Here is a 16,799-nt window from a genome sequence, read left to right as displayed (position 1 = left end):
GCTTAAATAGCAGCACTTACCAGTGAGCTGCCTCTATTTTTTAAATTTTATTTATTTACTAGCAAGCTGGTCTCGCTTTGCCCGACATTTTTACTTCTAAGAGACAAAACTCAAATAGAATTTGAAAATCCAAGAAAATATTTTAAAGACTTGGTCTTCACTTGTTTAAATAAATTCATTAATTTTTTTACTTTGCTTTTTATAACTTTCAGAAAGACAATTTTACAGAAAAAATACAACCTTAAAAATGATTTTAGGATTTTTAAACACATATACCTTTTTACCTTTTAAATTCCTTCCTCTTCTTTCCTGACAATTTAAATGAATGTTCAGGTAAATGTATTGTTTTTATTGTAAAGAATAATACATACATTTTAATTTAATTCTTCATTTTAGCTTCTGTTTTTTCGACGAAGAATATTTGTGAAATATTTCTTCAAACTTATGATTAAAATTCAAAAAAATTATTCTGGCAAATTTAGAAAATCTGTAGAATCAAATTTAAATCTTATTTCAAAGTCTTTTGAATTTCTTTTTAAATTTTTGTTCTTGAAAATCTAGAAGAAATAATGATTTGTCTTTGTTAGAAATATAGCTTGGTCCAATTTGTTATATATTCTAACAAAGTGTAGATTGGATATTAACCTTTTTAAAACATGTCATCAAAATTCTCAAATTAATCTTAATCAGGAAAAATTACTAATGATGTTCCATAAATTATTTTTTTTATTTTTTCAAAAAGATTCAAATTAGTTTTTCTCTTCTTTTTTTCGGTTAAATTTTGAATTTTAAAGAGTCGAAATTGAAGATAAACTGTTTCAAAATTTAATTGTCATTTTTTTCGTGTTTTCTCCTCTTTTAAACAGATGAATTAAGTGTAAATATCATTAATTATTAATAAAAACAGAGTTAAAGGTAAATTGAGCAAATTGGCTATTTCTGGCAATTTATTTAAGTGTGTATCAAACTGGTAGCCCTTCGCATTAATCAGTACCCAAGAAGTAGCTCTTGGTTTCAAAAAGGTTGGTGACCCCTGACTTAAATAGTCTTGATTGTGAAAACAAAGCAGGAGCGGGCAATAGCACTCAAAGGAAGTCGTGAAACTGCTCCAGGAGAACACCAACAAAACAGGAAAAGTCACCAAAATAACAGCACAAGACAGAAACTAAAGCACTACACACAGGAAACAACAACAAACTCAAAATAAGGCATGACAACCTGGTGGAGTTTCATTTTTTAACCGTTGCTGCTGGTGGTGTGCCATTTTGTTAATGAAAAAAATATGCCTTGGCTCAAAAAAGGATGAAAAACACTGTCATAGAGAACTAGAAAAGATCAGGATCACCCCAATGTACAGTAATTACCCGTATTTTCCAGACTTTAAGGCACACTTAAAATCCTTTTTTTCCCCTCAAAACTCGACAGTGCGCCTAATGTACGGAATAATTCTGGTTTTGCTTACCAAACTCGAAGCTATTTTATTTGGTACCTGGTGTAATGATAAGTTTGAGCAGTAGATTGCAGTCACACATAAGAGATACATGTAGATTGCAATATGACTCAAGTAAACACCACCAACATTTTTATGTTCCATTCAAAATATAGAACATTACACACGGCGCTCAAAAACCTATCAAAATGTTTTAGTAGGACTTTGGTAAGCTATGAAGCCGCACCGCTTGATGGATTGTACTGTGCTTCAACATAGGAGTATTATTATGGTATTTGTATTAGGTAAGACATTATCTGGCGTTTTGTTTCGCAATATTATGCAAAATCAACTTTTCTCACCTTCTGGTACCTGCTGATCTGTATTTGGGATCTGCATAAGTCCTGAAAATTTGTGAGCGTCAGTCTTTGTAGTCCGTGTCGACACCGTAGTCGATAAGCTTCTTATTCTCTATCTTCTTGTTATGGGACATTCATCCTCTGCTGTTGCCATTGCTAATATAAAGTAGTGTAAAGTTCTTACTTATATCTGTCAGTAAACTCGACATGAAAGTGTTAAAAAGTGTAGTGGGTTTACATAATTCACCCAAGGAACTTTAGTTATTAGGTTTCCGGTCGGACGGTTTTTCACGGGACACATTTCCGGCGTTGATGTTGCAATAGTGAGCCACGGATGAGGAGATGCTGCTCCGTTATTGATTGAAGTAAAGTCTGAATGTCATTAAAACAGTTAGCTCCATCTTTTGACACTTCTTCCACTCCCGTCCTTGCACGCTACACCGCTACAACAAAGATGACGGGGAGAAGACGCTGTCGAAGGTGAGCCACGTAGGTAAGACCGCTCACAATACGGCGCATCCTGAAGCGACTGTCAGAAAACGAGTTGAAGATGATCTGTAAAACATCATCTATGCAACATTTTGACCAAAGAACCACCATTACATGTTATGTAGACCACAAGGAAGTCTTTTACAGTTAGAAAAAAATAATATGACCCCTTTAATGCGCCTTATAATCCAGTGCGCCTTTTGTATGAAAATAGACCTGACTAGACCCGCTCATCGGCAGTGCGCCTTATACCGTAATTTCCGGACTATAAGCCGCACCTGACTATAAGCCGCACCAGCTAAATTTAGGGGAAAATACAGATTGCTCCATATATAAGCCGCACCCGACTATAAGCCGCAGGGTTTTGATGTGTAATTAGCGTAGTATATAGGGGTTCCTGCTACCACGGAGGGGATTGTCGGGACAGAGATGACTGTTTGGGAACGCAAAGCGTCCCATTTATTAACAATAAATCTTTCAATCATTCAATCAAACTTTCACATCTTTGACATGGCGAACAGCATTCGTGCAGAGTACAAATAATACAACAGTGCAAAGTAATACAAAGTGCTCGCCTGTACGTTATCAAAATAACCAGCCTACCGGTATATGAAAAGTCAGTCTTTAATCATTGTGTCATCGTCTTCCTCCTGCGTACTAAAACCACCGAAATCCTCTTCGTCGGTGTCGTAGAAGAACAGGCCGTAAATAAGCCGCACCCTTGTATAAGCCGCAGGGACCAGAACGAGGGGAAAAAGTAGCGGCTTATAGTCCGGAAATTACGGTAATCCGGTCCAGAAAATACGGTAATGAGCAATATCTTGCACCACACATCAAATTTAATTGAAGTTTGAGTCATACCATATAAAAAAATGTTTTTCAAAATAAAAAAAAGTGTGAAAAAAATGTTGTAATGGGGATGGGGGGGGGGCCCTCCAAATAAAATTCTGCGTATGGCCGCAATTTAGCCAGGGGGGCCTGCATCAACTCCGAGGAGTCATTGACTTAAACACAAAAATAAGTGTTGTACTCCTTTTCACTCAAATCAAGTTCTTACTTAGTGGCATTGGCAGGCCTATTTTAGGGGGGCTCAAGCCCCCCTAAAATGTTCTTAAGCCCCCCTAAATAATTTGGTGTTTTTTGTTCTTTTTACAAATACATGCCGACATATTCATTATAAAGTGGCCCGAATATGAGTTTAAATCAATAATCATATAACCTGTCATTATTCACTCAGTTTCCCCTCACTTCATAGTGTAAGGTAGAGAGCCCCTTTAGTGCGTCGGTATCCAATCCATGCCACTTGTTTATATACAAAATGCCCACATCACTCAAAATCCAGTCCGCATTTTCTCTGCGACCTTGCTTGCCTTGGTAAGAAGCACCTTAGCACACAGCACTGCAGAACAAGAACCTTGTGTCTGCAATTGTAAATAATTTAGTTTTTATGTTTTGTGTTTCTTTTAGAATCTATATAAAGTAATATACATTAGCCTATTGTTAAAATAATGAAAACATCATTAAATATATTTGTTTTATTGTATTGATACATTAATAGCATCATAGGATTTTCAGAGGGTGGAAAAACCAAGACATTTAATATAAAATGTAAAATTAATAAATACATAAAGAGAAAAAGAAAAAAAATGGTTAAAAGCCATCGTCCCGGGGAGCATTTAATTTCGTCCGTGCATTTTTTTTTACCGTCCCCGGGACGACGGGACTACGTTAATCTCAAGCCCTGGAAGTTACATTTTATTGTTTGCATTATTTGTTTCAGCATTGCACTTTGAAGATGGTCCCTCAGCTCTTTGACAGCTTTGGCTCTTTTTCAGATCAGCAGACTAAGTCTTTCTTATTTACAGTATATATAAACGTTTCTCATTTCTATTCAGACTTCCATATATATTTAATTTCCTTAACGGCTTGCCATAATATATATAAATATATTATATATAAGCCAAATTATCCCGATCCAGATATTACTTTAATTCAAGTAATTAAGTAATATTCCCAGGGCTTGAATTTACAACCATTTTAGTCACATATGTGCCCAAAATGTAATCTGTGCAACTTCAAAATATTTGGGAACAAACAATTATTGTATTGTGAGCTAAAGTGGTGGCATTAGCCTCTATGTTGTGAATGAATAACATAGAGGCTAATGCCATGACTTTCATTGTGTTTCAGTGTATCTTGAAGGATCATGCAAGTAATTGTTTCTTGTTGATGCTGTAAACAAAATGTCACTGTGCAAACCCATGTGTGTTGTTGTACTGAACACAGATTGAAACTAAACCCACTGAAATAATAATAATAACAATTAATAATTTTTAAGTCTTTGTTAGCCGTTTGTGAAGTTTTGTGCTCGTGCGCTACTTCGCTCGCATCCTGTGCATCTCCTGGGGGCTAAGCCCCCCCTGTCCTTAAAAGCTAGTGACGCCCCTGCTTAGTGGTTAGAGTGTCTGCCCTGAGATCGGTAGGTTGTGAGTTCAAACCCCGGCCGAGTCATACCAAAGACTATAAAAATGGGAGCCATTACCTCCCTGTTTGGCACTCAGCATCAAGGGTTGGAATTGGGGGTTAAATCACCAAAAATGATTCCCGGGCGCGGCCACCGATGCTGCTCACTGCTCCCCTCACCTCCCAGGGGGTGGATCAAGGGGATGGGTCAAATGCAGAGGACAAATTTCACCACACCTAGTGTGTGTGTGTGACAATCATTGGTACTTTAACTTTACCTTTAAAAATGGTGAAAAGTGGTCAAGTGAAAGCAGATATATGATCATTTTGTCATTGTGTCATCACCACGTTTCTCATTTGCAAGTGCTTTCGGGGCAGGAAGGCTTTCAAAGTGAAAGTAAGGTATGAAACTTGATACCACCTTCCTATTGGTGGGGAAAAGAGCTCAGTAATCGATCAAATCAGACCAGCCTTTGTTTGCAGAGGGAGAAGGGTGAGGCAACACTGCCATCTGGTGGCTTCAGAAGGACTTTGCCTATCTGCACGATTAATAAAGGCTATCTCCCTGTAACAGTAATATTTACGATACATTTAGTATTTAAATTTAGTATTTGACTACATTTATGTGTTGTTTGCTCAAGCTGTACATGAGTTTTGGCATTATACATTTTATGATTGCATTCAAAAGAAGGCGTCTAAAATAATTTTCCAGGCCAAGGATCCCCAAACCGATAGATGTTGTAATATTCCAGGAATGTAGGCTCATAAAACATATTTGCTTGTCTTGTCTTTATTGCACAAGATGCGATACAACCACGCAACAAACACCAGTGTGTGTCTCCACTCTTTTCCCGGCAATACTCGAACGCTTTACTTTCTATAAATAACGTCACTTCCCTTTCTCTCCCCGGAAGTTCCAGTTCCAGTTACACATTTAAAAAACACTTTAAGACCAATGTCTTGGAAAAATATATCACTCTTGAATCAACACAGTAGTTAATACTATGATCGATGTTAATTACAAACTAAATGTGGGATATAAATAATAATGGAATTATAATTGTTTGTATATAGCAGGGGTCACCAACCCTTTTGAAACCAAGAGCTACTTCTTGGGTACTGATTAATGCGAAGGGCTACCAGTTTGATACACACTTAAATAAATTGCCAGAAATAGCCAATTTGCTCAATTTACCTTTAACTCTATGTTATTATTAATAATTAATGATATTTACACTTAATCGAACGGTTTAAGAGGAGAAAACACGGGAAAAAAATGACAATTACATTTTGAAACAGTTTATCTTCAATTTCGACTCCTTAAAATTCAAAACTCAACCGAAAAAAAAGAGAAAAACTAGCTAATTTGAATCTTTTTGAAAAAATTAAAAAAAATTTTTTATGGAAAATCATTAGTAATTTTTCCTGATTAAGATTAATCTTAGAATTTTGATGACATGTTTTAAATAGGTTAAAATCCAATCTGCACTTTGTTAGAATATAGAACAAATTGGACCAAGCTATATTTCTAACAAAGACAAATCATTATTTCTTCTAGATTTTCCAGAACAAAAATTTTAAAAGAAATTCAAAAGACTTTGAAATAAGATTTAAATTTGATTCTACAGATGTTCTAGATTTGCCAGAATAATGTTTTTGAATTTTAATCATAATAAGTTTGAAGAAATATTTCACAAATATTCTTCTTCGAAAAAACAGAAACTAAAATGAAGAATTACATTGAAAAGTATTTATTATTCTTTACAATAAAAAAAAAAAATTACTTGAACATTGATTTAAATTGTCAGGAAAGAAGAGGAAGGAATTTAAAAGGTAAAAAGGTATATGTGTTTAAAAATCCTTTTTAAGGTTGTATTTTTTCTCTAAAATTGTCTTTCTGAAAGTTATAAGAAGCAAAGTAAAAAAATTAATGAATTTATTTAAACAAGTGAAGACCAAGTGTTTAAAATATTTTCTTGGATTTTCAAATTCTATTTGAGTTTTGTCTCTCTTAGAATTAAAAATGTCGAGCAAAGCGAGACCAGCTTGCTAGTAAATACATAAAATTTAAAAAATAGAGGCAGCTCACTGGTAAGTGCTGCTATTTGAGCTATTTTTAGAACAGGCCGGCGGGCTACTCATCTGGTCCTTACGGGCTACCTGGTGCCCGCGGGCACCGCGTAGGTGACCCCTGTTATATAGTATATAATTGGTACAAAGGTTTAACTAATATTTCACATGTATTTAATGTGTATATAATTGAACAGTGTTTATGTTGTGTACAAGGTGTGTTTATAATATGTTGTGCAAAGGAAATGTCATATTTTTAGGAAGCTCATCTTGTATTTGACATTGTTTATAGGGTTAGGCGCAATAAGTGTTCAACTTCAGCCTAAACCCTTTTGGTCTGCAACATTTTAAATTTATGAATGTACAAATGTTTGTTTATTTTGTTGACCACAGACCGAAGAAAATAATAATAATAATTCCCGCCCCCCAGCCAAAGTAATTGGCTAACACCCCGTAGCCAGCCGCTACAACATTTAATATTTTATGTACAATTGTGTTTTAAACTAAACTCGTCCTAAAGGTATATTGTTAACAATACTAAGATATTCACATAATATAGTTAAGCGCCGCTAAAAGAGAGCTAACGGACACGCAAATCTCTGACACGCTAAACAAACGGGTAACCAGAGCGCAAATTGCTAGCTAACTTAAATGCTAGCATGAATACAATAATGTAAATTATTTACTCACGTTTTTATTTAAAAACTGCGACATACAGTGAGAAGGGTGTGACAGCTATGCCTGCACTACATTACAGTGTGTTGAATCAATGTTAATGTGTATTAAAATGTACAGTACAGGCCAGAAGTTTGGATACACCTTCTCATTTAATGCGTTTTCTTTATTTTCATGACTATTTACATTGTGGATTGTCACATCAAAACTATGAATGAACACATGTGGAGTTATGTAAAAGGTGAAATAAGTGAAAACATGTTTTATGTATTCTAGTTTCTTCAAAACAGCCACCCTATGCTCTGATTAGTTTTTCGCACACTCTTGGCATTCTCTCCATGAGCTTCAAAAGGTAGTCACCCTGAAATGGTTTTCACTTCACAGGTGTGCTTGAAGCTAATGGAGAGAATGCCAAGAGTGTGCAAAGTGGAGTGTAAACCATTCCAGGTGACTACCTCTTGAAGCTCATGGAGAGAATGCCAAAGTGTGCGAAAAAGTAATCAGAACAAAGGGTGGCTATTTTGAAGAAACTAGAATATAAAACATGTTTTCAGTTATTTCACCTTTTTTTTTTGTTAAGTACATAACTCCACATGTGTTCATTCATAGTTTTGATGCCTTCAGTGACAATCTACAATGGTAATAGTCATGAAAATAAAGAAACCACATTGAAATGAGAAGGTGTGTCCAAACTTTTGGCCTGTACTGTAATTAAATGTGTGGAGAAATTGCATGGGGAATATAAAAAAAATAAAATCTTATCAACAAAAAACTTCACAACCCCCTGAGTGTCACGGACCCCCGTTAAAGACCTCTGTTCTAAAGTATACACATTTAATTTAAAACAATCTATTTTTTTTTCCTACTTGGTTTTTAGTTTTTTTGGCTGATTTTCGGCCCAATGTGTCAAAATAAAAAGGAAATTAAATTAACCATATTAAAGGCCTACTGAAAGCCAGTACTACCGACCCCGCAGTCTGATAGTTTATATATCAATGATGAAATCTTAACATTGCAACACATGCCAATACGGCCCGGTTAACTTATAAAGTGCAATTTTAAATTTCCTGCTAAACTTCCGGTTGAAAACGCCTTTGGAGGATGACGTATGCGCGTGACGTAGCCAGTGAAACAAAGGTATGGCTCCCCATTAAAGCAAATACAAAATAGCTCTGTTTTCATGTCATTATTCCACAGTATTCTGGACATCTTTGTTGGTGAATCTGTTGCAATTTGTTCATTGCATTATGGAGAAAGAAGCTGAGCAAGCAAAGAAGAAAGTTGTCGGTGAGAAGCGGAGTATTTTGCGAGGGAAGTCAGCAACACAACACAGCCGGTGTTTCATTGTTTACATTCCCGAAAGATGCAGTCAAGATCGAAGAACTGGGACAACAGAGACTCTTACCAGGAGGACTTTGAGTTGGATACACAGACGCGATACCATGAGTACGCAGTTGCGCTTCCAAACATTTGATCGCTTGCCCGTACATGCATGTCACGTACGTAACTTTGGTTAAATATATAAGCTTTATGAACCTTGGGTTAGGTGAACGGTCCTTTGGGCTGAGTGAGTGTGTGTGTTGTGCAGGTGTTTGAATTGTATTTGCGGGTTATATGGACGGGATCCCGCTATAACTAGCTCGAGCTAGTAGCTAGGAGCTAGCATAACAAACACCTACGTGTTTGTTATGCTGGATTAATTTGTGGCATATTAAATATAAGCCTGGTTGTGTTGTGGCTAATAGAGTATATATATGTCTTGTGTTTATTTACTGTTGTAGTCATTCCCAGCTGAATATCAGGTCCCACCCGCGCGCTTCCAAACATTTGATCGCTTGCCCGTTCACGCGTGTCATGTACGTAACTTTGGGTAAATATATAAGCTTTATGAACCTTGGGTTAGGTGAACGGTTCTTTGGGCTGGTTGTGTTGTGGCTAATAGAGTATATATATGTCTTGTGTTTATTTACTGTTGTAGTCATTCCCAGCTGAATATCAGGTCACCCCCGCCTCTCACAGCATCTTCCCTATCTGAATCGCTTCCACTCCCCACTAGTCCTTCACTTGCACTTTCCTCATCCACAACTCTCTCATCCTCGCTCAAATTAATGGGGAAATCGTCGCTTTCTCGGTCCGAATCGCTCTCACTTCTGGCGGCCATCATTGTAAACAATAGGGAACTTTGCGGAAATGTTCAATTGACTACGTCACGCTACTTCCGGTAGGGGCAAGCCTTTTTTTTAATCAGATACCAAAAGTTGCGATCTTTATCGTCGTTGTTTTATACTAAATCCTTTCAGCAAAAATATGGCAATATCGCGAAATGATCAAGTATGACACATAGAATAGATCTGCTATCCCCGTTTAAATAAATAAAAATTCATTTCAGTAGGCCTTTAAGGTTAAATATGGAGGTAAGCACTAAAAAGGATTCAAAGGATTGTAGGGGGAAAAAACAATTGTTTGTTAAAAAATATTATGTGTGAAGATTTCCATGCAAAAAAAACGTTTGTTAAAAAATATCATTATGTGTGAAGATTTCCAAGCAAAAAGGACAATGGGTGACAAACGCTAAAGCTTTTCTCACCCGAAAAGCACGACAAAACCTGATCTTTTCTAATGTGTTTAAATCTATTCTTGTCGCTCGATAATAAGCACATTAACACCCTGCAATAAACAAAGAGTTTTCCATAAGTGTGACTTTTGAGAAATGTACTTTCCAGGAACAACAAGAGCACCATCATTCCCAGAGCTGATAAATAAAGCAGCATTAAGAACCCCCAAGTGAGCCATTTATTAACCTGCAGCACACATTTTCTATTCATGGATGTTCCCTTTACACCTTTTTCATCTCCTCATGAAACATTCATGACCACAAGTACCAAATGCATCCCCTACTGTTCCATACCTTCTCCAGCAGGTAGTTGTTGATGTGTCCCCCTGTGGGGTCGCCATTGAAGTTGAAGTTGATGTCCATGTACTTGCCGAAGCGGCTGGAGTTGTCGTTGCGATTCGTCTTGGCGTTCCCAAAAGCCTCCAGCACGCAGTTGGACTTCAGGAGCACATTCTTCACGCTGATGTATCCCACGTTGGTCGCAACCATGGATGGAAATGAAAACATACAAGAGGCACAAAAGTGAGAAAACTCCCTCGCCCTTCCGCAACCATGCAATTTTGGACTTGGGTATACGTAAGAGAAGTCAGCGTACAGCTTGTTAGAGCATTGTAGATTTATTATGCATTTTAAATGAATACCCACGCCAACTTCTCCTAATTCAGGCTTCGTACACCTTTTCCATGGCCAAATTCGAGCACTTTTTAAAGGCCTACTGAAACCCACTACTACCGACCACGCAGTCTGATAGTTTATATATCAATGATGAAATCTTAACATTATAACACATGCCAATACGGCCGGGTTAACTTATAAAGTGACATTTTAAATTTGCCGCTAAACTTCCGGTTCGAAACGCCTCTGAGGATGACGTATGCGCGTGACGTAGCCCGGCGAACACGGGTATGCCTTCCACATTGAAGCCAATACGAAAAAGCTCTGTTTTCATTTCATAATTCCACAGTATTCTGGACATCTGTGTTCGTGAATCTGTTTCAATCATGTTCATTGCATTATGGAGAAGGAAGCCGAGCAAGCAAAGAAGAAAGTTGTCGGTGCGAAATGGACGTATTTTTCGAACGTAGTCAGCCACAACAGTACACAGCCGGCGCTTCTTTGTTTACACTCCCGAAAGATGCAGTCAAGATGGAAGAACTCGGATAACAGAGACTCTAACCAGGAGGACTTTTGACTTGGATACACAGACGCCTGTAGAGAACTGGGACAACACAGACCCTTACCAGGATTACTTTGATTTGGATGACAAAGACGCAGACGTGCTACTGTGAGTATGCAGCTTTGGCTTTTTTTTGCGTATGTACGTAACTTTTTTAAAATATATAAGCTTTATGAACCTTGGGTTAGGTGAACGGTCTTTTGGGCTGAGTGATTGTGTGTGTTGATCAGGTGTTTGAATTGTATTGGCGTGTTCTATGGAGCTAGGAGCTAGCAGAGGAGCTAAGAGCTAGCATAACACGTACCGTACCGTACGTGCGCGTCACGTACGTAACTTTTTAAAAATATATAAGCTTTATGAATCTTGGGTTAGGTGAACGGTCTTTTGGGCTGAGTGATTGTGTGTGTTGATCAGGTGTTTGAATTGTATTGGCGTGTTCTATGGAGCTAGGAGCTAGCAGAGGAGCTAGGAGCTGGCATAACAAACACGCAGGTGTTATTATGCAGGATTAATTTGTGGCATATTAAATATAAGCCTGGTTGTGTTGTGGCTAATAGAGTATATATATGTCTTGTGTTTATTTACTGTTGTAGTCATTCCCAGCTGAATATCAGGTACCGTGAGTATGCAGCCTTGGCTGCTAAACATTCGATAACTTGACCGTATGTGCGCGTCACGTACATAACTTTTTAAAAATATATAAGCTTTATGAACCTTGGGTTAGGTAAACGGTCTTTTGGGCTGAGTGATTGTGTGTGTTGATCAGGTGTTTGAATTGTATTGGCGTGTTCTATGGAGCTAGGAGCTAGCAGAGGAGCTAGGAGCTAGCATAACAAACACGCAGGTGTTTTTATGCAGGATTAATTTGTGGCATATTAAATATAAGCCTGGTTGTGTTGTGGCTAATAGAGTATGTATATGTCTTGTGTTTATTTACTGTTGTAGTCATTCCCAGCTGAATATCAGGTCACCCCCGGCTCTCACAGCATCTTCCCTATCTGAATAGCTTCAACTCCCCACTAGTCCTTCACTTGCACTTTACTCATCCACAAATCTTTCATCCTCGCTCAAATTAATGGGGAAATTGTCGCTTTCTCGGTCCGAATCTCTCTCACTTCATGCGGCCATCATTGTAAACAATAGGGAACTTTGCGTATATGTTCAACTGACTACGTCACGCTACTTCCGGTAGGTGCAAGCCTTTTTTTTATCAGATACCAAAAGTTGCAATCTTTATCGTCGTTCTATACTAAATCCTTTCAGCAAAAATATGGCAATATCGCGAAATGATCAAGTATGACACATAGAATAGATCTGCTATCCCCGTTTAAATAAAAAAAATTCATTTCAGTAGGCCTTTAAGGACTTTCAAGATCAATTTTCCAGTTTTTCCCAGTACCCTTCAAAAGGCGAAAACCATAGCCTTGTTTGAGGTCACCAAATGTTGTCTTTAGGAAAAATACGGAAAATCTGCTAAAACCTACACTGCAAAAACTGAAATCGAAGTAAGATTAAATATCTCAAATAAGGGTGATATTTACTTATTTTCTGACTGATATGATAATTCTTCTCACTAAGCAGATTTGATGTTAGAGTGTTTTACTTGTTTTAAGGGTTTTGGTCCTAAATGATCTCAGTAAGATATTACAGCTTGTTGAGATTGTATGACCTATATTGAGTAAAACATGCTTGAAACTAGAATATCAACTGGTGCAAAACTGTGTCATCAACACTCACAAGTAGAGATGTCCGATAACAATCGGCCGATAAATGCTTTAAAATGTAATATCGGAAATTATCGGTATCGGTTTTTCCATTATCGGTATCGTTTTTTGGGGGTTTTTTTAAAAAAATTAAATCAACATAAAAAACACAAGATACACTTACAATTAGTGCACCAACTCAAAAAAACTCCCTCCCCCATTCACACTCATTCACACAAAAGGGTTGTTTCATATTGTGGTTCCTACATTATATATCAATATATATCAATTCAGTCTGCAAGGGATACAGTCCGTAAGCACACATGATTGTGCGTGCTGCTGGTCCACTAATAGTATTAACCTTTAACAGTTAATTTTACTCATTTTCATTAATTACTAGTTTCTATGTAACTGTTTTTATATTGTTGTACTTTCTTTTTTACTCAAGAAAATGTTTTTAATTTATTTATCTTATTTTATTTTTTAAAAAGGACCTTCACCATACCTGGTTGTCCAAATTAGGCATAATAATGTGTTCATTCCACGACTGTATATATCGGTATTGGTTGATATCGGTATCGGTAATTAAGAGTTGAACAATATTGGGATATCGGATATCGGCAAAAACGCCAATATCGGACATCCCTACTCACAAGTATAAAAATACTTTTTTAAAGTAATAATTTCTTATTTCAAGCATGTAAAAAAAAAAAAAATGACTTTGACACAATAGTGTCTCATAATTAAAACAGATGACAGCCAAATGGACTTTGCTGTTTTATTTTCAATGAAACAATAGAAAATACGTACTCACAAAGTAGTACAGTTATTAGTGAGAATATACTTATTTTAAGGTATTTTTGGGTTCATTGAGGTTAGCTAATTTTACTTGTTTTGGAAAGTCTTGACAAGCCAAATGTTCTTGTTCTATTGGCAGATAATTTAGCTTAGTTCAAATAAAATACCCCTAATTTTTTTTTTTTTCCATTTCTTGTTTTTGAACACTGACTTTTTGCAGTGTAAGCCTAACATTGAACCCGCAGTTATTAACGGAATGGGGCATAGAAAATGAAGCAGTGTTTCTGTAGACTATTCAATGTCATCGGTGTTTGCAAATGTTTACTTGTTTGTATCATCATCATTCATGTATACATCATTCCTTACAAGAAATAACATTAATTATTATTGTTTACTTGTTTGTTTGTATCATAATTCATGCATACATCTTGTTCATTAAAGCGATAACCTCCCAGCATAATGGACCAATGCACCACTGTCCTCTCGGGGGCGACACAGAGCTGTATATAGGGCTCTGGCATGACAACAACCTAATGTAAGGGCTCGTGCAAAGCCAACATATCAAGCGTGTAGCTTTCATTTTTAAGGAAACTTATTTTATTGTTTTCCCATTTTATAATTAGCCTATTAAGTCAGACTGCCAAGAAATATTTCCAAGTATTTCACCCAAAATTCAAGCATTTTTCAAACCTTGAAAACACAACATTAAAATCCAAGCATTTTCAAGGTTTTTAAGCACTCGTACGAACCCTACTTATTGTGTCTCGCTACAGTGCAGCATCATGGTCTGGGGTAGGGGTGTCAACCCCATTTTAGCTCAGGGGCTGCATGGAGGAAAATCTGTGCACACGCGGGCCGGACTATTAAAATCATGGCATTAAAACTAATAAATAAAGACAACTTCAGACTGTTTTCTTTGTCTTACTTTGGCCAAAAATAGAACAAGCACTTTCTGAAAATGTTACAATAAAAATATAGAAAAAAAATACCGGCAACGTTAAAGTTAAAAGAAGAAAGTGAATGATTTTTATTATAACTGAATACATTTACATATGCATAAAAATTGGTTTTCTTTTGTATTCTTTTTTTGTTATGAATGAAGTATCGTTTATGACAACCGTTTTCCAAAACACAATATAGAATGTGAGATAACAGGATAATGCATACTAGGGCTGTGAATCTTCGGGTGTCCCACGATTCCATTCAATATCGATTCTTGGGGTCACGATTCGATTCAAAATCGATTTTTTTTTCCAATTCAACACGATTCTCGATTCAAAAATTATATTTTCCCGATTCAAAAGGATTCTCTATTCATTCAATACATAGGATTTCAGCAGGATCTACCCCAGTCTGCTGACATGCAAGCAGAGTAGTAGATTTTTGTAAAAAGCTTTTATAATTGTAAAGGACAATGTTTTATCAACTGATTGCAATAATGTAAATTTGTTTTAACTATTAAATGAAACAAAAATATGACTTATTTTATCTTTGTGAAAATATTGGACACAGTGTGTTGTCAAGCTTATGAGATGTGATGCAAGTGTAAGCCACTGTGACACTATTGTTCTTTTTTTTAATTTTATAAATGTCTAATGATAATGTCAATGAGGGATTTTTAATCACTGCTATGTTGAAATTGTTACTAATATTGATACTGTTGTTGATAATATTCATTTTTGTTTCACTACTTTTGGTTTGTTCTGTGTCGTGTTTGTGTCTCCTCTCAATTGCTCTGTTTATTGCAGTTCTGAGTGTTGCTGGTTCGGGTTTGGTTTTGGAATTGGATTGCATTGTTATGGTATTGCTGTGTATTGTTTTGTTGGATTGATTAATAAATAAATAAATAAATAAAATACAATTTTAAATACTTTTTTTTTTTTTTTTTTTTTTTTTAAATCGATTTTTTAAAAATGAGAATTGATTCTGAATCGCACAACGTGAGAATCGCGATTCGAATTCAAATCGATTTTTTCCCATACCCCTAATGCATACATTTATCATTTGTTTTCAAAACGGTTACAAAAAAGTGGGACCCCACAAATGTACTGTGGGACCCCATTTTTATGACTTGATGGGCTCCCTGGGACCCCATTTAGAAAATTCCTAGCTCCAACACTGATGGAAATATTGGTGCGTGCAAAACAGCAGCAGGCGGCTTTGGCCTGCGGGCCGGATTTAATACTAATCAAATATCATCCCGATGGCCATAGATAATTCATTGTCGGTCCGGATCTGGCCCTCGGGCCTTGACTTTGACACATATGGTCTAGGGCTGCACGAGTGCGGTCACTACTAGGGAACCGTGGTTCTTTGAGGGGAAACTGGAATTCCAACACTGTGACATTCTGAAGCAGAGGGTCATGCCCTTTCCTCGGAAATGAGGTCACATGGCAGTTTTCTAACATGACAACAAGCGTAAACACACTTCCGAGATGACAAATGGCTGACGCTAAAGGGAGTCGCCGAGTAAGTCTCCAGATTTATAACCCAATTGAGCACCTGTGGGGCATACTCAAGTGAGAACTGGAGGAGAGCATTGTGTCTAATCAGAGGCAGCCTGACATGAACACAATGTGGTTATTTAGGACCACAAGGACTGGGGGGCCCACATGACGTCCTCAGATGATCATCACTTTGGTTGTGGTGCAGTGCAGGTGTTTGCTGGTTCTACTTTATTGACTTGACTCGCCTCATGGATACAATTAAACTGTGTGTCTGCTAAACGTCCAGGCAGCAGTGAGTCAACATAGTTTTAGTTTGGTCTAGCAGCATTGTGGCCACCTCCATTCAAAAGCCCATAGAGATAATTGCTAATTTAGCATCGGTGCGAACGCCGTCATCCTGACAAATTTAAAAGTCGTATTTCTAAATCGACCGTACTTTTTAAGTTTATATTTCAGCCAAACATTTTCCACAAAGATATAGTTTCTAAAGAACATTTGTGTTTTCATAGTTTTTGCCCAGTTTTGTGGTTTATGTACTTTTTCAATTAATGCCGAAGCGGCATACCAGTTTTGAA

The 16,799-nt window shown here is 36.8% G+C and overlaps 1 protein-coding gene across 3 annotated transcripts in view; it reads right to left on the bottom strand.

The window, feature by feature from the left end:
* The window catches only part of myo1g (myosin IG), a 135,948-nt gene that overhangs the window by 104,752 nt on the left and 14,397 nt on the right, over positions 1-16,799 (bottom strand). For all 3 annotated transcript variants that reach the window (XR_009822148.1, XM_062029560.1, XM_062029561.1), the window contains one exon: positions 10,394-10,559. Coding sequence is in view for 2 of the 3 variants with exons in the window: in XM_062029560.1 (XP_061885544.1) it covers positions 10,394-10,559 (166 nt within the window). In the remaining variant the exon portion in view is untranslated. The remainder of the gene's footprint in view (positions 1-10,393; positions 10,560-16,799) is intronic.

This window comes from Entelurus aequoreus, linkage group LG20 (genome assembly GCF_033978785.1).
Source record: "Entelurus aequoreus isolate RoL-2023_Sb linkage group LG20, RoL_Eaeq_v1.1, whole genome shotgun sequence".
In the NCBI taxonomy this organism is placed as follows: Eukaryota; Metazoa; Chordata; class Actinopteri; order Syngnathiformes; family Syngnathidae; genus Entelurus; species Entelurus aequoreus.
This window is presented reverse-complemented; position numbering and strand designations above follow the sequence as displayed.